Source organism: Delphinus delphis, chromosome 1, assembly GCF_949987515.2.
Source record: "Delphinus delphis chromosome 1, mDelDel1.2, whole genome shotgun sequence".
NCBI classification, from domain to species: Eukaryota; Metazoa; Chordata; class Mammalia; order Artiodactyla; family Delphinidae; genus Delphinus; species Delphinus delphis.
Window position 1 is genome coordinate 143,066,912 of NC_082683.1, and position 23,436 is coordinate 143,090,347.

At 43.7% G+C, this 23,436-nt stretch overlaps 1 protein-coding gene across 2 annotated transcripts in view; it reads right to left on the minus strand.

The window, feature by feature from the left end:
- PROX1 (prospero homeobox 1) overlaps positions 1–23,436 on the minus strand; it is a 50,650-nt gene that overhangs the window by 16,255 nt on the left and 10,959 nt on the right. The window contains exons 3-4 of one of the 2 annotated variants that reach the window (XM_059994862.1): positions 18,439–18,544; positions 12,330–12,524 (exon numbers count right to left, since the gene is read on the minus strand). In XM_059994862.1, the coding sequence (XP_059850845.1) occupies positions 12,330–12,524; positions 18,439–18,544 (301 nt within the window). Of the gene's footprint in view, positions 1–12,329; positions 12,525–18,438; positions 18,545–18,661; positions 19,682–23,436 lie in introns of those variants that run through there. The other variant, XR_009516609.1, reaches the window with a different exon arrangement.

The window sequence follows — 23,436 nt, forward strand, 5'->3', positions numbered from 1 at the left end:
GATGAATGACCTCACTGTTTGGCTGCCCTAGCCACCACAACAAAGTGAGCAGCAGATATAATGCCAATAAATTGTCTATGAATTTGAAAAATTCGCCTCTATAATCCCAGCAAGGGAGTTGCCACATCTCCAAGGGCACTGTTAAAAGATCTGCAAAGAGGGCCTTGGGAGAACACTAAACTGGGCACCCTGGAGATTTTTACTAAGATAATTAAGACACAGCAGCACCCCAAGGGTGGAAGTGGCCCCACCTGGTTGCCATCTGTATTCCCAGGGCCTCCACAGTCACTGCTTAAGGCTTTGCATCCTGCACGAGACTTATGTAGAGAAGGCATAATGTCTTCTGTTCTAGAATCGCAGAATTTCAGAGCTAGAACAAAGCTCTGTTTTGAATCTTATCACTTTACAGGTGAACGAAGTGGAGCCCACAGAGGCAGGTGCTGCCAGGGGCAGACCCTCCCATCTGGGGCTCCTTCCACGCTACCCTGTCATCTCGTGGCTGCCCTTCTCATCTGGAACCCATGACTCCAGAAGCCCGGAGCTGTTCCGGGCTGCTGTCATCTTTATAGCCAACCTTGGGGCAGGAGGAATCACTTTCTCTTTTCAAAACCACTTTTGCACTGACTCTTTGTCCCAATTCTAACGGGAACTCCCTGTTTGCTCTTCTGTTTGTTTGTTTTCCTGTTTAGGGTCAGCAGGAAATGATGCAAGAGTTGGGTTACTGACAGTGGCGACAAGGGAACTTCTCTTTGGCTTGACAAATGAATGAAAGCAAATGCTTATATAGCGCTGACTTCGTGCTAACATATTCATGGACGTTCCTTTAATTCTCACAACAGCTCTGTGAGGTAGGCACTATCATTTCCCCCATTTTACAGATGAGGACACTGAGGCAGGCACAGAGAGGGTAAGACACTTGCCAAGGTTTCACTGCTAGAAAGCGTCAGCGCTGGGATTTGATCCCAGGGACTGGTTCCAGAAACCATGCTCTTAAGTTCTACGCTATTATTAGTCCAGGACCACTGACATTGGAAAGACTCCCCCAAAGGAAGTCCCTTTTAAGATCTCAAGGTGATGTTTTTATATAAAATTATACCTACTTGTAAGTGAACATTTTGTTTCCTGCTTGAGAATAATACAGAGATCAGAGCTTTCTTGCCTTAGTTGTCATTTTTGTAGACTCAAGCCCAAGGTTAAGGCTGTGTCTTCATGATGTCAAACACTCCAATACGTTACCTACAAAAACACTGCAAACATCTGCACAGCAGGGTGGATCTGTGCAATTTTTATTTGGCTGGATATGTTCCGTAGAGCAATCAGATTTGCAAGAATACTTGCCAAGGGTCTCATAAATTGGTCTCATAGGATCATTTGAACCAGTAAGTGCTACTGAGACGCTAGTCAAGAAATCCAGCCTCTGAGGATGAACTTTGGGGGCGATCAGAAAAGCCGCACTGGAGGTGTATGTGAGGTATAAAACCGTGATGTGGCTGCCCACTGGAATTCTGCCCTGTTGTCCTGTAATTGTAACTGTCCCTCAGGAAAACATGGTCCTGCCGGAAGAGCATTACAGAAGGGCTGCTAAAATGATCAGACGCAACCCACTTACTGTATGAGATTAGACTTTTAAAAAGGATTAGAGCTCCTTAATCTGGAGAAATGAAGATTAAGAGGGAGTAATGATCAAAGTCTCTAAAATCAGAGAGGAAATGGAGAATATGGCCACAGTCCTGTTCACAAATCCCAGGATATTCTAACAAGGGATATCCCTTTGGAGTTCCAGGGAAATCACTTTAACAGCCATACAAAGAAGATACTATTTTCACAGCAGGTAAGACATTTAGAGAATGACTACCTTGAGAAGTGGTGTATTCTGAGAATGGAGTTACATTTTTAAAAAGGTTTTAATAAACCCAGGGCTGATAAAACCATAATGATCTAAAAATGGCAGGTTAGCAATGTTCTGGGGACATCCTGAGTCTTTCGAAAATGATGCAATCAGTGACAGGTACCCGCCTCTCCCGACATGCTCCCTGCCCAGGGCTGCTGGCCTACTGATCTGGCCACCTCTGTCCTCACTCTGTTACCTAGCTTGTTCCTAATATTCAGAACAGGGGTCAATGACTGGTAAGCTCAGAAACCCAGTACAAAACAGCAGCTCACTCCTCAGAGGGGGTTTTCTTTAATCCTTGCCAGGGTCTTTGTCCTCGGATTCCGAATTAGAATTCAGGACAGTGATCTGACCATGCTTCCTATAAAAAATATGAACTTACTCCTTTCAGTAGACCTTCAAATTAAAATCTACATTTTACTCAAACAGAGAGACGTTGGAAACATCTTATGTTGCAGTGGTGGGGGGACAGAACTGGTTAAACTCTCTATTGGAGAAGCTGCTAACACAGATCAATTAACTCACATTTAAGGGGAAATTAAACATACCGATTATGTAGTACCCATCACAGCCCAAGATATTAAGCTCTAAAATTTCCTGCAGTTAATGTAGAAATCAGCACACCTTAAGAAAAGCTGTGCTGTATGTATTCTAAACATATAGAATAAAACTCGAGAGAAATGTTTTAGCTCGTTTCCAAAACAGCCACGTGTTCGTCACTTTCAATATCTAATAATAGGTCATTGTTGGGGAGCCAAAGGCAGCCAAAAATAAATAAATTAAAAAAAAAAAGGTTATGACAGCAGGAGGAGGGGGCAGGGGATTTTGGGAGGGGGTAGAGTGCAGACGAAGATGCCATGCAGAGAAAAAGAACCTTCAGATGACTATAACATGCTCAGCGAGGCATGAAGAATATTTTCTGTACTCACATTTTAGACTGCTTGCTGAAGATTGGTAAAACGTGGCAATGTGCAGGAGGAAATAAAAGAGCCGAGGAGAGGGAAGGGGCTGCAGGAGAAAGGCACCCATCTCCAAGCAAATGCCTAATAAGTCCTCATTCTAACCGTAAGTGCCACTGTAAGTTGGGAGCAATCCCGTGGTATCTTTTCAAACTGCAAGTTTGAAAACGTTAGTCCTCCTGTTGGGGAGATATTCAGAATCACTACTCGTCTGGGGAGGAGAAAAGTAGGAAGGTGGGAAGGGGTGAGGATGGGTTAAGGGGTAAAGAGTTGCCTTGTTTCGCGTTGTGCACTTTCAAGGGCTCTGGGCAAGAACACTGGGACATCTGGAGTTCAGAAGTCGAGGAAAATGGGGAAGAACCAGGAAGATGAATACACGATCATCAGCTGCACAAAAGAACGGAGCAGAAAGAAGCCTGGATTTGGGCACTCGCGTCTGGCAAGGAGGCCGCCAGCAGGGCTAATGAAGCATTTGTGGTGCAGGACGATTGCCAGCGCAACAAAGAAGATGTGCTTGGGCTCTGCAGATGTGCCAGGGCCCCCAGAGCAAAATAATGACATAATCACCATCAGTGTCACAGACCAGACTGTACACAAGGTGACAGGGGAGCAGGGGGGCTGTAATACACACACGGGGAGGACTCGCCGGGGCCCATGGCGGCTGCGCCCTGAGGCCTGGGACGCGGGCAGGACTACCTGCCTACCTCTCTCTAGCTGTATCTCACATCCTAAGGTGAGGCTTGTCCCCACCACTGGTGGCTGTGTTTTATCCAATCCCAGCTACTCCTGAAGAGGCCACAGAAATCTGAAAAGCTTACGAGAGATTCAGACTGGTTGGAAAAGGCTGGAAAAAGAGGAGGAAGGGGAGAAACGGAAGGAAAGAGTGTAAAACTCCTTGTGATTCTGCTAAGTTCTGTGCTCCACCTTCCACGAACCTGACCCTAGCCATTCAACCCAACCCGAGGGACAAACATTAGCATGAGTGTCAAGGTTTCCTGCTGCAAAGAAAATGCAAGAAATATTTGGGGGCGCCTGGAGGGAGGATCGCACAGTAGCAATAAATGGTCCACCTCAAAGCAGAGCACGAAAACAACAGGAAGGCAGGAGGGAGCTGCCCCTGCCCATTTTAAACAAGGTCTCTCAGCTGGCCTCGGCACCTGCCCTGGCTCCAGCTTCGTAAGGTGGGTGTGTTAGTACAGCTGTCTGGCTTTTAAGTGACTTTTGTCAGTTTGAAAGTGAAAAGTCTGTTTGAGGAGCTGAAAGAACAATAGCCCAGAGGCCGGAAGAAGGGCTGGCAACACAAAGGACTTAGACTACACTACTGTCCCTTTTCATTACTTCTAATGAAAGATTCATAAGAATAACTTTAATTTTTTATGATCCTCTTTTTGGTATGACTCTAGTAGTTGTGTCAACTTCCAGATCCAGGTTCTCTTTCAATAGCAAAGGGTCTGTTGTGAGAGTGTCTTCAAAGAACAACAGGGACAGAATAGATTCTGCCCATCCTGTAGGCCCCTTTCTCCAGAAGACACTGCTCTCAGGGACACAGAAATGCTCTTTAAATACGGTTTCCTTCTGCCTTGAGGTCTCTGTGAACACTACAGGGAAGCGATCTTAAACCTCTCTAACGTGCTGGTTCAACTGCTCCTAGGAAGAACGATTCTATTTGTTTTCTTGGCTTCACTCTATTTAACAGGAACAGTAGTATAATCATCATTAATCGCTCTCTTTTCCCTTTACTTTGCAAATAGCTGTCTCCATAGTGCATCTTTATTTGGTGTCTCAGCCAAAAGGGCAGGGGTAGGGAGGGGGGGCGGGGAACAGGTTGTATTTGTTTTACGTCCTGTTACCAAATAGCACTGAAGACTGGCTTGAGGCAATCGTTGAAGGTGAAACAATATTTTAAAACGAGGATAATCTACTTTCAAGAACCAAAGTCCTACGCTTCATCAGAAGAATGTTTGCAAAAACATTCATTCTGGCAAGTGTACACTGAAGTGGTTAAGAGAAGTGAGTGAACGATCATTTCATTTTCTGCCCTATGGCTGATAAAGAACCCAACAGTTAAAAGTGCAATAAAATCCTGGGGGCGGGGCCGGGGTGGGATGGGGTGAGGAAATGTGATTTAAAATGTTATCTGCCACGTGAAAAGGGATCACCAACTTTTGAACAAGCCTGGGGTTCGCTAAATGAGTTTGTTTAATCTAGGCGAAATAAACAGGCTGCTTTTCAAGAGGTGGTTAGACCTGCAGACATTTAATCCAGGATGGGCCGAACACAATGATACCGACCCACTGAAAGCTCCAACCACCACCGGCGGCTCTCAGCAGAGAACGGGCTCCCTTTCTCCTATTGATAACCCTTTGTGGGGCACAGAGAAAGAGGCGAGGCGAGGAGAACTGAACGTCAGACAATGGCCATCATGCCACACACTGTCTCTGAACTTTCCTCATCTCTGAAGGACAATTAATTATGAAGGCCTTAGGGGTAGGTCGAAGCAAGGGAAAAACCCAATGCTGTCCCAGCAGTGGACGCGGCTGCCACCTCTGTGTTTGCTAAATGGCTTTGCCTGTTGGGGTACAGCCACCAAGAGAGCCAATAGATCACTGGGCGGGGGGAGGTGTGGGAGGAAAGCAAAAGATTTTTTTGTGTGTGCGCCTGCCCTTGTATAATTCTATTCTCACTGTGAACTCATCCATACACAAAACACAAGGACAATTTTTTTTTTTTTAAAGAGAGAAAAGCCACAGGGTAGGTTGCAGCAGAAACGGCCTCTCAGTGGTGTGTTAAAAAGGATGGTCTTTTCACCAAATCATTTCACAGAGGCAAAACAGACAAACACAAAGAGTTGAGACTTTTTCTCTGACATTAAATGGAGTAACTGATAAGGTCAGACATATGATACCTAAAGACATGAATCTGTGAACTCTTGAAGTCAAAGGGCCTCTCTGTGCCGAGGAACAATCTTTCAAAGGAAATAGATCATAGAACTCCACTGAATCTGCTTTAAACTTTATGAAGCAGGAGGAGAAAAAGCTCTAAGTAGGGAAGCTTGACAGAAGAGCCTTGAACTATTTTCTGAAGGAAAGATGAGACCCTCCCTAGGCTGCCACAAAACATCTTTTTTTTTTTTTTCTAAAGGCTCCTCTGAACTTTGATACCAAGACACTGCCATTGAAAGTTGTATAATTATGTGCTATAGCCACTGTAGAAAATGCTTTGTTCCCCCCAACAAAGGACAATAAGCAAAGTAAAGCGACATTACACTGTATCTTTTTCTTTAAGAATGTTGAGAAAGGTCATGGAATGCTATAACTAATAAAGCTGTTGAGTAAGGAGGTTTGAACGTTGATCTTCCTGTGCTTGAATGTAACCCGATGACAAAAAAGACACAGGGCGCTAAAAATGCAACGACATTACCAAATAGATGATAAATCAATGGGCCTGCTTCATTATACTGATCAACACCTTGAATCCCAGATGGACGGCGGTGCAAAAATGAAGCTTCGGGCACGCAGTTCTCCCTGTGCCCTCCCCTACCCCTGCCACCTCCCCCCCCCCTTCCCCACCCAGCCTGGCGTCTTTACGGCTCCCTCCTTCAAATTTCAGGCAATCATTCTGTACGAGGAATATGTTTCCAGATAGCCATGTGTGTACATATATTTAGAGAACATTCATTTAGTCTCTTAAAAGATCAATTTGGCTTGTCAATGGGGGGACTGGCAGGGAAGGAAACGGCAAAGGTTTCTTTTCCTCCTGCCACCCACCAAGAGTGCGTTGTGTGATCGTTTAAATGACACCTCGGCTTTGAGGCCAAAAGACTGCAAGGGCAGTAAAAGGGTTTCCCTCCTGTGCCAGTTTTCCAAATGATCACTCATATTTAAGTATCTATTTGGAGCAGAGGGAAGCGCTTCCTAAATCCACCTGTCCTCATTTTTCTTTAAAGAGGGGACAGGGCGAATGAAGGACTTCCAAATATATTAAATCTTCTTAAACGTGCGTCGTGTGGAAAGCGGGAGTGGGCTGGGAATGGGGGTGAGCCTGGTGGAGGGAGTGGATGCTCTCTATGTGTTTAAGTGTCGTGCGTTTGGGTGGGTGTGTGCGTGGGGGGATGTGAGGAGTGCTGCCTTTTCATTTTCTCTTTCTAAGAGGAGAGTGAGAAGACACAGAGAGAGGCCTGCAGAAGTACCCTTCTTGCCTGTCATGTGACACCTAGAAATAAGTCAAACCACTGGCTCCACGATGGAGCGTCTGCCCCGTGAGTTATTAGTATCTTAGGAAATGACAGTTACAAGCCCACTAATCAATGAATCAAGTTCTCTTTTCTATTTGTTTCTAAGCCTTCCATCCAAAGCCCTGGGTCTTTATTGAGGGCAAGGGAAGTTAGTCACTCCTCCTGCGAGTTTGGACCCTGCCCGCAGTTAATTGGCTAGCCACTAATGGCCCACGGGGGACACCTGGCTGACCACCGCGGGGGAAGAGCTAGCTCATGGGAATGGAGAAAAGGAGAAGGAGTGCTCAGGGAAGTCTTGGAAATTGATTGCAAGCCTTGCCTTCTTTCCTGCCCCAGTTGTGAGGGAAACAGAAAAGCAATACAGTCCAAAGCACATGCCCCTGCGGTCAGAAGGGTCAGCCCAGAAGAAGGGGTCTGCGACATTCTCTTCCCAACCTCCATGCAGGCCATCCCAGACCCCAAGCTCTGGGTCATCCTGCCTTTCCCAGCGGCCAGCCTACCTCAGTCAACCTAGGGTGGCTGTCTTCCGGCTCCCTGAGCAGTGCGTTTAACCTTTGTGACTTACACAGATCGGTTGCCTTAGTCGAGTTCTCTGCAAAAACGTGTCAACCTGCCTTGGAAACTGACAGCGCTCATTGCCTTCTTTCCCTGCCACAGTTGTGAGGGAAACAGAAGTAATAAAATTCAACTCCTATGCCCCTGAAGTCAGAAGTATCAGTGTGATTTAAAAACTGGGAAGGAATCCCAAACCTCATTTCCCTCCCTATAAAAATCAATTTTGGAAGCTCTTCAAAATGAAGTGAGAATGAAGCATGGCAATATATACCATAACACCTGGAACGACGAACGTATTGTTACCCATCTCATTTAACGTGAAAAGCGGGAGTTAAAAATGAGGCCTGGACTTCCCTGGTGGCGCAGTGGTTGAGAGTCTGCCTGCCGATGCAGGGGACACGGGTTCGTGCCCCGGTCCGGGAAGATCCCACATGCCGCGGAGCGGCTGGGCCCGTGAGCCATGGCCACTGAGCCTGCGCGTCCGGAGCCTGTGCTCTGCAACGGGAGAGGCCACAGCAGTGAGAGGCCCACGTACCGCAAAAAAAAAAAAAAAAAAAATGCGGCCTGTCACTGAACGTGCCTGTCTGAACACCTTCACGGACTCGTGTTGGGAGGGAGATGCCCGACCCCTGTCCTGTAGCCAACTTTCTTCCCTTGAGCACAAGCTGAAAGCGTGGTTCATCCCCCCCCTACCCTCCCCCTTCAGTGTCTTCTTCCACATCCCCTGGGACTTCTCAAGCTCTCACCACCCCAAGTCTGAATGCCGTGCCAAGAATCTTGGCAATTGTGTAAACTGATACAAAAGGCAGAACAGGCTCTCCTGTCACTTAGAAGGTTCTGACTCATACAAGACAGGAAATGCGCAGGGTCTAGAAGAGCAGGGAGATGCGAGCCACTCCCTCTGCACTAGTGATAAACCTTCCCCATCTGCTTTATTTTCCCGCAGGCCAGGGGTCAGCAGCCACTCCAGCCTTGAGAGCCATCAGCAGCAGGGGCTGGAGGGGGGTGGCGCTTAGCAGTGACAGAGGTGCCGCCAGCAAGCTTATGACAGAGGCAGAGGTGGAGCAGAAAGCTGAGAAAAGGCAAGGGGAGGAGGAGGAGGGAAAGAAGGAAGGAGAAGGTAGCAAAGGACAGAAAAGCGTTAGCCTCACCCCCGCTCTCTCTCCCTGGCTCCCCTGTTCCCACCCACTTAGAACTGCTTTAGAAACAGTATAAAGCTTTAGGCAAGCTGAAGTATTTCTGGTATTAATATCCATATCATTAGGACTCACATTAAATTAATTAATATGGGTAGACCACTTAGAAGAGTGCCCAGAACATACTAAACAGTCAATAAATGTGAGCTATTTTATCATTGCTACAAACCACTGATTAACTGATTGAGGAATTTTAAAATGCAATCAAGAAGACGTTTTATTATTTGGCCAGCTAATGGTTGGTTTAATATATTCCTTTAAATTGACTGGATCTTTGGGCATCATGTAGGCATAACTTCCGTCTCTCTACTAGGCCCCATATCTGGTTAAAAATTTAAGAATAAACCAGGTGTACAGTTCTCTACTTTGCCATCTTCTTCACTTGCTCATTTTAGACTGCAGATGCACTTGACTTGCTCTTCAGGGGAGAAACTTAGATGCAAAAGTCAAGCAGTGCATGCAATAGCAGCTAAGGTATCAGATAGAGGTGCTGGGTCTACTTCTGGCTCACAGCCACGGTCCACACTGGAAGAGCAACAATGATAAGACCAGTGGCTTTTTTTTTTTTTTTTTACAAATTTATTTATTTATTTTTGGCTGTGTTGGGTCTTCGTTGCTACGCGCAGGCTTTTTTTAGCCACAACTACTGAGCCCACGAGCCACAACTACTGAAGTCCGCGTGCCTACAGCCCCCGCTCCGCAACAACAGAAACCACCGCTATGAGAAGCCCGCGCACTGCAACGAAGAGTAGCCCCTGCTCACCGCAATTGGACCAGCGGCTTTTTAAGCATCTCACTTAAGCACTGACCTCCATGCACAAAGGCACAGAAAAGAAGGATCATCTTATCTGAAGATTTTATTAGTAAGTGCCCCAAACTGAGAGGCTAAATTAAAAACTACTTCATGATATTAGGATCATATGTGGTGGTAGGGGTGTGTATGTGCATATGTGTGGGTAAGTGGAGGGGGCAGGGCAGAATCCAGCTCCTGCTTTGTTCTTAGCACATTTCCGGAAAGAGCCTAGTTTTTACCGAAGGAGGAATAGGGCCCAGAATAGTCCAATAACTTGTCTGAAGTCACATGAGAAGTGACAAAATTGCTCCCTGGGCCCCATACTCTTTGCACTGAAGCAGTCTTAAAATAGACACTGCAGATAAAGGAGAGGTGGCCTGGCTGGAAGTGGATATGATTCACAAAGAGAGGAATATCAGATGGTAATCATATTAAAGGAGGATTTAGATGATGCTAAACGGAGCAGCTTGTTGGGTATCTCTTGATTCCAGCCATCCCGTTTGTGTCATTTTGGCCCTTGCGCTGAGTAGGGGATTAAAACCAACCAGGTAAGGTTTACACGACCCTAAAAAATCCTAATGGGCACTGTCAGGATTTGTTCTCTTGAGTATGTCACTCAGCAAAAATGCACAAACCATCCCGTGGATCTCGGGCAATTCTTTTATGAAGCTTGACGCACGCCGCCAAACGAATATTTATCATAATAAACTGCAATTAGTTCACTAGCACACTGCTGAATTCTCTTAGCTCAAAGTTGACAGCAAAAGACTTATCAGAGAGGGGGTGGGGAGAAGTGAAGCTTTTAATAAGATTTCTTTAAAATGTTTAGCCATCGTCATCATGCAGGAGAAACGGGTTCGATCCCTGGTCAGGGAACTAAGATCCTACATGCCACAAAGTGTGGCCAAAAAAAAAAAAAAAAAAAAAAAAAGTTTAGCCATTGTCACAATCTTCAGCTTAGAGTGTTCTGTCGAAACAGTAAACCAGTGCTCTGTTCCAACAGAGACTTTAAAATACTGAAGCAGTAAGTACAAGAAGGAGCCTCACTTTTAATGTGTTTGGCCAAAGAAAAACTTTGCTTATAACCCATTTGGCAAGAAAAATACATTGGTATTGGATAGCAAAGAGAAATTGGTGGCTTGCAGTATAAACACTCCAACTTTCAAGGAAAAACCATGACTTTCCCGCTGCTAAACTTCCCCATTCAGTTCTTCATAAGCCACAAAAACTGATCTGCTAAGACCACTGGGAGAAGGGTCCCCAGAGGAATGGGCAAGCAGCGGGGGACAGTGGGGTTCAGGTCGGTATTGACAAGGCCAGACCGAGGTGCCCCTTTCTCCTTTTTTTTTTTTTTGCGGTACGTGGGCCTCTCACTGTTGTGGCCTCTCCTGTTGCGGAGCACAGGCTCCGGATGCGCAGGCTCAGCGGCCATGGCTCACGGGCCCAGCCGCTCCGCGGCACGTGGGATCCTCCCGGACCGGGGCACGAACCCGTGTCCCCTGCATGGGCAGGCGGACTCTCAACCACTGCGCCACCAGGGAAGCCCGCCCCTTTCTCCTTTGACACTGAGAACTTTGCGGGCATTTGGGGGTACCTATCTGCGTAAGGAAAGCAAGAATATTAACATAAGGTCCGCGCACGAGCAGATGTGGGGGAAAAATTCTCCTCCTCAAGGTACTACAAGAGAAGGACCACCTTTGTCAAGCCACAGCCTGTCCATTCTCATCATCAGAGGTTCAGCCTGCAGAACCCTTCCCACATTCCCACTTCCAGCCATCATTGCCCCAGTCAGCAGGGCTCAGCGAAATGCTTTTGTGGGTACTGGGAGATTCGCTGGTGTTGTCTCATGGAAAGTCATCCCGTTCAATGAAAAACGCTGAGGCACCACATCAGCCAGTAAAGAAATGCCTTACTCATAGCCACACATCTCTTATAGTTGCATAGATACGGCTTTCTGGGAACCATCTGCACTGCTTCATATGTGCCTGGAATATGCAGGTTGCAGACACATGCAAGTATGTATAAGACCGTATGAAGGAAGGGCAGCAAGCCCGTGAAGCTGCACGTGTGCAAAATGAACACACAAGGGTGTCCTCCCAGAAGAACAAAACCAGAAGCAAACAAGCGAACAGAGATGTCCATGGGTCTCTTATCATAGGTACTTGGGAAATTCTCACACCGTTTCTTCCAGAAAGGAAATGAATGCTCATGAAAGTTTGAAACCATGGAATCACTTCCCCATCATCTTTCTAGACTTTTTAAGAAAACAACTTTTGAAGCTACCACTGAACGCAGCATATGTCAACTCAATCCACACGCCAGAATCTAAATGTGAAAAAGGCCTATTGGGGGAGGGACCTCTTCTCTGGAAAGGGAATCACTCTGTGTGTGTTCCTTGCTGCCGTTTCTTTGGATTCGCCAGTTCCCTCTTGTGTGGCCACATGGGTCTTCCAAGCAAGCAGCAGAGGCAGGGGATGAGAAAGGAAACGGAAGTGGGTCAGCTCCCAGGACTCTGACGGGACCCATGGGGGGGCTCTTCATTGCCACTCGACCTCTTACCCTACTGGGGGATGCTTGTGTGAGATACCAAAGCAAAAAAAAAAAAAAAAAAAAAAAAAAAGACAGATTTGGGGCATTTCTAAAGAAAATAATTTTTTTTTTAAAAAAGGGAGATGACCGAAAAACAAAGATGAGTTCCTACCTCAAAGTCATTTGCTTTATTGTAGTGCATGTTCAGAGCCCTGTACAGCTCACAGTCTCTGGTTATAGACAGCTCTTCGGTACTGGTGACCCCATCGTTGATGGCTTGACGCGCGTACTTCTCCATCTGAATGTAGTAAAACTCACGGAAATTGCTAAACCACTTGATGAGCTGAGAGGTAATGCATCTGTTGAACTGTTAAATTTAAATGTTGAAAAGGATAAGAACATTGCCATTTTTCTTCATTCATTCTTTAAGCATTTGAAGAATTTTTAAAGTTCCCCTCCCTTCCTTACTTGGAAAGGTATGTTTTTAATTCCACCAAAATGGTGGCAAGAGCAATGATATACTTACGGGATATTATAAAACCAACTAACGATGGAAACTGCGTCACGACCCTCCACATCTCAAATGGAAACCTCATGTTCTAAATCTGATTTTCCTTAAGCTGAATGTCTTATTTGAAACGTTGTCCTTCATCTTTCGGTAGAACAAACTGCATTTGTATACTTCTTGTGGACATTCGTTCAAGCCACAGAATCCTGGGAAGTCGTCATATTCAAGTACCAGAGCTGGTGAGTCACGTGACTTCACCACGAGCGTGATTTATTTTTTAAAGAGAATTTGTGTCACCACATGACAATCTCATTCAATGCTGGCAAATGGCTTTCACACAAAAGGGGAGGAATCTGGCACTCGCTTAGTTTTGGGTAATGGGTGATCCCCGTGGCTGTCGGCTATGATTCCACTTAATGTGTGCACCCGGTACCCACGGCTGGTGCTGTCTGGTCAAACCTCCGTACCTGTTCATACGCTTCCTACAGCCAGCACTGGAGAGGACCCATGCCCCCTTCCCACTGGAGTCTATGCAGTTTGGGAGGTGTGCTTAAGACACAGTCCACAGACAGCATAGACAGAATCTTATTACAGTGTTTTAAATGCCAAGTTACAACAACATGATCAGGCTTTACAACTTTGTTTACCAAGGTTTCCCAGTGACCTTTTAAATGAAGATGTCTTCCTGGATTCATGCAAGTGATACCATTCTTATTGACAGTCCTCTGTGCACGAAAAGGACAGATGCATCTCAACTTGCCAAGTCAAAACCAATAAATCCATAGCTTTATATCAGGCAGGCTGACAGACAACCCCCTGCCTTTTGTCATCACAGGCATTCCCTTCCCTGGGCCCCCAGAAAAAGATGGACATTCATCAAAAATCAACAAAGACCACTTATCAAACACTGGCCATGAGAACATCCAGACTCCAGCAAGATGACAGCTAAAGTGTGTATCGGGGCTGTAATTACTACACAGAAAGTTGTTTCTATACCAGCAAAGATAATAAATGAATGAAAATTTATGGCAGAGAATGGAAGTAACAAGGAAACAGAAGCAGGGAGACTGGTGTTTCTCCCAAAAGGCCAACTTGCATCATAATTGCCATGGAGTTGCAAGGGCCCTTACAGATAATTGACCAGAAAATGATTAAGTCATCAGCAAATCGCTTCTGCTTGCTAGAGTTCAAACATGTACTTAACCTATCCAAGAATTATATTTTCACTCTGTGTGTCTGCTCTGTCTCTATTCAGCCTTGCGGGGAACCCGATTAAAAAGACAACTGAAGGACCCCCGTTATCTGATCTTCTGGTTGCCGATTTCAATAGAACTTAAACCCATTACGATTTGCTGAACTTGGAGTTCTTTCCATTTTATCTCAGCAGTAAAATACACTGTCCAAATTTCCAGACACTGAGATAAGGACTACAGGCCCCCGTGACGGCTTACTGTTCCTTTTTAATTCTTTTAGAATAAGAAACAAAACATTACAAAATGATAGCAGGCTGTGCACTGGGGAATGAAAATTGCTTTGACATGGAGATTAGGCTTCTGTATTGTTACAAGACATTGTCTCATATGGACAAGAGTACTGTAGAGGAAAAAAATAGAAGGGTATTTTTTTTCTAGAATGGTCATGAATGACCTAATGGGGAAGGACAAAAAAGTAAGTGCACTCGCCATTATTTAGGAATGGGACATAAAGGGAGATTTAAAGCTTATTGTTAGAGAATGGAAATACCAGAGAGGAAGAATGGGCAAAAACAACAGACTCCCCAAACATGAGACAAGGAAAATGACCAGCACAACAGCTTGAAGAGCAGGGTTTGCTCCACGGGGAGGTAACTGAAATTTACTGAAATTCGTTCGGTTTGGGCTGCTGGCCACACCAGCAGAGGCCGGCCCCCTCTTTTCCAGAGAGTCACCTTGGGGGAGAAAAAGTGTGTAACTTGAAAGAGTTAATGTCCCCCATTCTGTAGTGGCTTCCCAGAAAAGGATCAATTGTTCTATCAAGGCAAGCTCTGTCGTGTTAATGTGTTACTGCAAAAACTGATCGCTACAATAAAGAGGCTGTGTTTCCACAGTGTACGAGTCTCTGTGACTTTGATTAATGCTTCCCACGGGACATCTCAGCCTCAATATGGGCTGGAGAAACTTCCTAAATATTCAATGAGCATGGTCAAAAGATGTATAAAACAAATCAATCTGACACCTTAATCTGGCCGGACAGCAGTTGACTCAAGGGGTGGAGGGAATGAGATACATCATTTAACACCGCCGGCTTGAAAAGCCGTGAGCGTCTGTTCTTCAAAGCTAAAATGGCACTGAATCTGTTGTACTTAGTGGTCTAAGAGTTATTAGTTTGTACCTTAAAATCAGCACCCAGGAGTGCCCGGGAAGACGGTGGAGGCCCATGGATCCTCGGCCTCCGTCTCCCACATGCCCCCTTGCCCTTCTCAAAGGAGCTGAAGGCCCATGAGCTGAGCTTTTTGTCCGGCTGAATGTTGGGATGAGGGAATTAAGCTGGACTCTCTGTGAGAACACGGAACTTTGTTTAGATTCTTACTCTGGGAGTTCAACTAAGACGGCCCTGGTTTCGTCCTTCATGTATATCATCACCATAGAAGAATTTTTCTCACCAAGCCAACGTCTCTGAATTGTATAGGATTTCCTCCTACCTCTTTTTTTTTTCCCAAGGTAATTTAAAAACCTTCACTTCCTTCCCAGAGTGGAGAGTGAAGCACTGTCTCCCTTCCTAAGGAAAAATACAAGGGAGGGAGGATCGCTCTGGTGGGGCTCACCTACCAGGAGCTGGTTGGAGATTAACTCAGTCTAGCGCTACCTCCCAACTGTGTCTTGGATGGACACCTAGGCTACACCTTATTCATGAAACAAAATATTTTCCACTCGTGTGAGTCTCTTGGTTTTTTTACTTGCAAAACGAACTTCTGATCACTATTTGAAATGAAGTGACTCTGTGATTCAGAAAGCGACATTTTGCTAGAATTAGGAATTTTCTCTTCATGTATGTGGCCACAAACAAGTATACGCTTGTATCATTGCGACAAGTATTACTTGGTCCAGAGTCACAAGAATATGTCCTTTTCAAGATATATGACGCAGGGTTTCATTTCTGATAAAACCCTAAGGTCTCTTCTCCAATTTCTAGGGATTTCTCAATTCTGTGGTTTCTTGAATCTGGACTGAAATAAAATTTTGGATCGTATATCTATATAGTTATTTCAGCCTTGCAAATAAGTATTCACATTTATATATCTAGATAGAGATATGTGTGTATATATATATATATATACACATACAAACACACTATATATATATATATATATATATATATATATATATATAAAACACACATACATATGCATGAGTATATGCACTGTCAATATTCAAATTCTGGATTTTCCTTAATATTAAAGAAATCCAAGAACGCTCTGCCATTGCTTCCTAGAAAGTTTCTGGAACACCTTGTCTGGACTATCCTTCCCTTTCTATGCATGACTTTCCACTATCATTCGTGTAAGCTCAGGGAATATAAATTCATTTATTACTAGCCAAAGAAAAAACACAATTAGGAAAGTTAAAAATGTATAATTCATTCCAAAAATAAAAGAGGAATGACCTTCGGTGACTTTCTGCTTTGCCTTATATGCCCTACTGTTTCCCCTCCATTAGAGTGGATAATTGGGAGTTAACCAGACTCACGTACATTCTAACTAACAGCCTTCTTTCCCAGTATGGATAGAATATGGATGGAATCTATAATCTGAATATTAATGCTTTTTTAAATGAAATGGTCACCCAGGTATTTAATTGTTATTTACATAAAGTGAGTGATTATTTGCAAAGCTGAATTACTAGATGTGTTCTAAAGGAATGGGAACAATTTCTTGGTCGTTTACAGTGCCCGGTATTTCTAAAGCTACAAATCCACAATCTCCCCCACCCTTGCCCTTCCCCCCGCCACACGTGTGCAAAAGCATGAATGCTTCTAATATTTACATCTACCGTTGGATAGCGTTGCTGGCTCAGAATGGCTGCTACTTTCCACCCTCTAGGTGTCTGCATGTCAGTGGTAGATGAGTGATCCCTATGTATGCAGTTTGTAAAGCTCTTTGGCCTTCTGAATGAAAGGATATTGTATTATAGATAATATAAGGTGTTGTTATCATTATATCACAACACTGCAGATCACAGCGCCAAGAGGAATGAAGGAGGCAACATGGACATCTAAACACACACACACACACACACACACACACACACACACACACACACACAATAACAATTTTCTCCCTCTCCTCAATGTCCCCCTCCTAGAACTAAAGGGTTGGGAGGATGCCCTGGAAGAAGAACTAGGCTCTAGAAGCTGGTTGGTCCTCAACCAATCGACAAATGCCCTTCAGTTTGTCAGTTTCAGATGGTCCCCCACAAGGTCCCAACCCTGTCCTGGTCTACTGTGGCACTCGACCTTTCTTGGGCTTAGTGATTCTTATCCAGCTGTTTAAGTAACTGCCTCTCTCTGCCTTCCCATCCTGCCCAGTTTGCTGGCACTGAAGGAGGGGGAAACATGCCTTCCTTAAGGAGCTCAGCCAGGGAAGGAGAGAGATAAAAGGCTGAAGTTGCTACACGATTTAAAAGCAAACAGGAGGGAAAACAGAACTTTTCTTACAAGGCCAAGTAAAACACCAGTGAAGGCAAGACTGAAATGGGTCGGCCTGCGAAAGGGGCCAATGAAACGACTCAGACATTGGGCACAAAACCCACTGCAGAGAGAGGGGAGTCGCGGAGGAAGGAGCACATTTTGGCAGCTTGTGGGTTCTCCGTGGCAGAAATAAGAACTTGTACACACGGGGGTGGGCAGGAGAGGGTGGGGGGAAGAGCACCCAGCCTTAATAAACTAATCTCGGCTAATGTAATGTTTATCGAGTTCGTTGGATAATGATACCATGTGTGTCATTATCATCATCAAAACCCAATCTATGTTTTAAAAAGTTACAGATGATTAACACAACATCAAGTTGTTGCAAACAATTACTTAAAACCCACACATAGACACAGACGCATACACACACACACACAGACACACACACACACACACACACACACAGAACCAGGAGGTCCCCATATTCTGTAGAATGAGGGAGGCTGCAGCTGTAGGCCGACAGCTTTCATATCCTCATTTGAATAATGTGTCCTGAATCTGTCACTTTATTCATTCTCCTTATGCTCAGTGTACTCTACATCAACAACAAATTAAGTTGTAAATAAGAGACAATCATCACTTTTGTTTTTAAGCAGCTACTGCAGAGAGAATTTCAATGTACGCTCCTTTCGACAGGGGGAAAAAGAGGTGCTAGTGTTTGCTTTCCTAAGCACAAATATGGGGAAACTAACAGAAACAAAAACAGAAACAGTTTACTGTGGCTGAGGGGAGGAAAATAAAATTCTCTAAAGCACATCCCTCCAGGACCAACTGAAATTTCTTCCCAGGAGTTAAGACACAGAAAGACGGAGGTTAAGTTTCCCGGACTAGAATGAAAACCTGTGCGCCCAGTCCTTTCGTCTTAACACACAAGGAGCCTCCTCTTCGCTTGGCAAAGCCTTAGACCAAAGGACAAATGCATTAAATCAATTACAACGTAGGTGTATTCACCAACCAACTCCACACTCATCTCCATTAACTTCCAAGAGTTCAAATCACTACCTCATGCACAGAAATTGAAAACATTAATAATGAAATATGTCCTTACCTTTACATCAGAGAAGTAGGTTTTCAGCATGTTGGAGCTGGGATAACGGGTGTAAAAGAACATGAGCTTTGCTTTTTTCAAGTGATTGGGTGACAATCCTTCCTGCATGTAGGATGCAATTGGTTAAGGAAACAATTTCTTGAAACACAAGCACCTACCATCCCTCCCTTCCCCCGCCCCCCCCCTCCCCCCCCAGGAATCTGGAGGGCCACCACCCAGCAGCCATAGGCATTCTGGAAGATAAATGGCGCTGGCCATGGAATCCACCACTAACTTGCTGCTGCCTGCTCACAATGACCACTGCCGGTCAGAATTTGCCAAATATAATGGCGAAGATGCACAATTTAGTTGCGGAATCCTGGAGACTTCGTGGTGAGGATGGCAAAACATTCCCCCTATTTGAAGTCCTTACGCTATCTATACGTTCACTTGTTGCTAAGGAGACAAATGCACCCAACAGGTACTGCACAACTCTTTATCGTGAGAGTTTTTTCCTTCTTCACAATTACAGTTCTGTTTGTTCTCTCCGCTCTCTGCAGATGACATCCAGTTATTATACTAATGTACACGAAAATATAAAATGCATTATTCTGAACACTGTCAGGCAAGCTTCACATTTCACCTTCCAGCGCTCATATAACGGAGCATCTTGACTCACTTTCTTCCTGTCTTATTATTATATCCTTTTAATTGTTTCCTTTTCAATAACAGCTAAAACTGGGGAGGGGTAGTTTGGGCACCGAGAGAACGGGGAGGGGGGGTCGCTTTTGTTAGAGCAACGATCCAAAACCAAATACGATTTGCCTCTCCTGGATTTATAGTTAACTCCTTTGAGAGTGGCACAGTGGTTGGAGCTAACAAATCAATAAATGTGGGTTAGCAGATCAATAAATGGCCACTTACCCAAAATAAGAAGGTCTATTTATCTGGAAACATCATTACCTTTTAGATCTGTAAACAGCAGCAACTAAAACAGTTCCCAAGAGAATGTGAGGCTAAGCATAACCATCCAGGCTTCCTGATTCTCCCCCAGATTCTTGGCACTCCTCAGCAGACTCGGAGCTGGGATGGCTCTGGTCACATCTGTGCCGCAGCCTGGCCCTGCCATTTCCTCAGCAAATTAATGGCTTTATAATTTATCAGAAATGAAGATGCACGTGGAGAAAATCAATGTGGTCCCCCACAAGGTCAATTAAGGGTCCTTCCTAGAAGCTTCTCTAAGGATTTTCTCTTAAAAGAGAGTCTGGGAAAAAATAAGGGGAAAAAAAAGAAAAGAAAATATGTACGTGTGGGTGTGCGCACACACACACACGCACACGTAAGCAAACACACACACTTGGCTGACAAACCCAACAAAAATTTCACACCGTATGAAGCAAGGTCAAATAAACACAGATATTTAGGAAAGGTGAAAGTTTCTAAATTACCATCATCAAGTACGGCATGACCAAGCTTAGGAACACAGGGAAACCAGAAAGTTCCTAGAGAAGCATAATCGAGTTAATACTGATAAGTTCTTGACTACTTATAACAGGGGGTTTGACCAAATATTCTGCTGAGAATTTGATCAATTAGCATTCCCGTTAATATCACGCAATTTGAAAAAGATCACCTTAGTTTGTAAATTGAAAGGTTAAATATTGAGCCTTTTGTTTTCACTGTAAATAAACACTGAAGAAAGAAATTTTGATGTTTTATCTGTAAGCCAAAGCAGTTTAACTGAACTTGTGTTTTTGTTTGAGATCCTTAATGATTACAAAGACGATAATTTATGACTGACATACTTCTTGTGCCAAGGAGAGGGCTGAAAGGCCCTCCAGTAACCTCCATTAGACTGAGAGAGGGGACTAAAGGAGCCCGGCACACTTCAGGACCATCTGTCCAAATGGATAAGTGAAATAATAGTTGCAAGCTGTCTCCTATTGCCTCGTGATAAGAGTTTTAGGCAAGTCCAAACTTTGACAAACATCCTCAGATCTGGGTTCTAATCTGTTCTTTCAGAAGGCTACGTCCAAACAACCTAGTACAATTAATTATTAGCAGGGAAAAGTTCCAAACCTTTTCAAATTTGGTCTCATACAAAATGAATTGTTTTGCTGTGGTTCTCAGATAGTTACTGAGCCACCAAAACTTCCTGAAGCTTTCAGTGTCTTTAAATTATGCTAAGATGTTTTCGTCTTTTTTTATCTAAAAAGACAGAGCAAAGTATCCATCGTATTTTGGTTGGGATTTAAAGGCTTTTTATTTCATGAAAAAAATCATCCTAATTTGAATTTCTCAAGTACGTTTTTTTGCTTTAAAATGCTTCCTGTTGGAAATACTTGGAATCAATCAGTGGAAATGAAACACAGAATACATCTTTATTTCTTGCTCATCGTGTAATTAAGATAAAATTCCCATAAAATATATGTTTCTAATAAACTATTAAAAATAGCTAATGAAAGATTTAAAAGCCAACAGTTAGATAATCCTTTTTTTTTCTCTTCAAAATAAATCTGAACTGACCAATTGGTTAATTTCCCTTTTAAGTGCTTGTGCTGAAAAGCAACTGTTCTTCCAAGAAAGCACTAGCTGTTTCCAGGATACTTACACACGCACAATGACTCATGATGGAATAGATTCAGTAAACATACAGCTGTACTGAACACGAGCTAAGCTCCATTCAAGGCCAGGAAAGAAAATGAGCACAAATAAATATTAAGGAGGTAAAGGGGGGGGGTGGGGTGAGGGGGGATGGAACGCAAACAAGATCTGTCCCGGCAGCTCATGTGGCTTTGCCTCAATTCTCTTAGCCATAGCTTTGTGAAGACAGATGACATTCAATTCTATGTATAATGCAAAATAGACAATAACTGCTGAAACTTGAGACAGCTGCCAGGTGTAAAAAAAAAAAAAAAAAGAAAAGAAAAGAAAAAGAAAGGAAAAGAAAAGAAAAAGAAAAAAAAACGATGATAAATCCATAAATTAATGAAAGACATCTGCTCGGGAATATAAAAGATAAGAGAAGTAGGGTACTGCAGCTGAACCTAAAATGGTGTGCAAACAACCTGAGAATTTAAGTGTTGTCTGTTTACCAAGCACAATATAACTTCACCTAAACAGCAGCCGCGGGAGAAGCAGCAGAGGCAGCAAAAAGGCAAATGGGAGAATAATAGGTTGTGAAGGCTGCAGGAAGAAAACTCTTTTTTTTCCAACTGAACCCTGAATTGTGACTAGAGGTTTTACATGCTGCAGTTCCAACCAAATGGATCGGGACCACTTGCTTACAATTTCTAAAGCGCTTTGAAACCCGGAGAATTTTAGCTTGCTCCTTAGGCTCTGATTTGCTATGTTTCTAGTTTTCCTCCCTTAGAATCCTTAAAAGGGGAGAAAAGATCTCAACCCTCACATTTAATTAAAGGGACAGAGCAAGTTGTTGCTCCACAAAGGAGTTTAACATAATCGGTGGGATGTGTAGTTTATGGATATATATATTTTTAATTTACTTAGTCCATAATTGGGGGGAGGGGGAAGGGGAATCCAGAGTCTTCCAATCTTTAATATACATGTTTCGCTACAGCTAATACACCTAACAGAATTCCTATGGCCCCGCACCACTTCCAAAGATGTAAAACATCAACTTCTATGGATTAATTCCCATTTTAGAAATTCATTTTTAACTCAGGTTTTCTAGATGGATTTTAGTTTCAAATTATTAAATCATTTTCCTTTTTGAACTTCACGTGTTTTTTAACCTTCTCCCTAAAAGTCAAACAGGGAAAGCTGACTGTCACGGAGAAGAGGTTCAGTTTCTTCCCTTGCATGTCTTAAGTGCTTAGAACACCGCTCTTGTGCTCTAATTGGGTGCATGCAAATGTTTGAGGCCCGAACAAGGCTATTTTTCTTGGGATGCAAAGAGGATGAATGACAAGGAACATCAGGAGGAAAAACAACTGGCTGGCTGTTTCTTTTGGAATTTGAATAAAATTCAATATTTGATTAAATAGATTCATTTGCAAAGATACTGAACACAGTTTTTATATCCAAGATGTGACCTTCTGGTGCAGGTTCACTGACATTCAGTTTACCATGCACAAACATTCATTAGTTCCTTTCTATTAGAAGGGGTAACAAGGTAGTGTGCTCTATTACGTACAACATATATGCCTAATGTGCTGAACTCAGAATGGATTTATCCGATAAGCTGGTGTTCTTAATAGTTCTTATCTTGGCTACTTTGTTCAGGGAAACAGATGATGTCTTTTGCGGTGGGAAAGAATTGTTCCTTAAGAATTCAATTATTCATTACAGTTTGGAAAGCCATGGACTAAAAATAAAAACAATAATGACAGTCATGAAGGTACCATTTCATCCCATTTCTCCTCATTTCTATTGATCTTTTCTAAGAGTAACCGCAGAACAGGTTCACATATGGCCTTGTCTACCTAAACTGAAGTAAGATGACTTGCTGTTATCTTACTTCAGTAAGATAACCAGAATCTCTGGTTCCCAGAGGTTTCTTTAAACTAAAAGCTTGAGAATTTTGCCTAGACACCATCAGGTAAGTCAAGGGGAGAACTCATCGCCATACAAGGATGGAGACAGGAGAAAAGCAGACCCAACCTCTCAGCAAACACTCAGATCCTCACTGGCTTCAGAACTGTGTGAACTCTAGAAAAGGATGCTTGCCTATCTTCTTCCTGAGAAATAATACAGCAAAGAGATAAACGGCTAAAAGGGCGAGATCATAGAAGGGAAAAGAGAAAGAAACAGAGGCTGGAAGGCCGGCATATGGGAAATGTAATCATTCACTGCAGCAAGAGGCCAAAATTATTTAGCTACACAAAATACACAACTCCAGGTGTAAGCAACTAACATTTCATATGAATACAGGTGTTTCCAAACCGTTGCTGTTGAGCAGAATCTTCTATGGTAAGACAGAGGTGAAGTTATTCCTCTGAAGAAGAAGCAACTAAATTCTCTTTAAAGTCTTTGATATGTATAGAAAGAAAAGGAAGT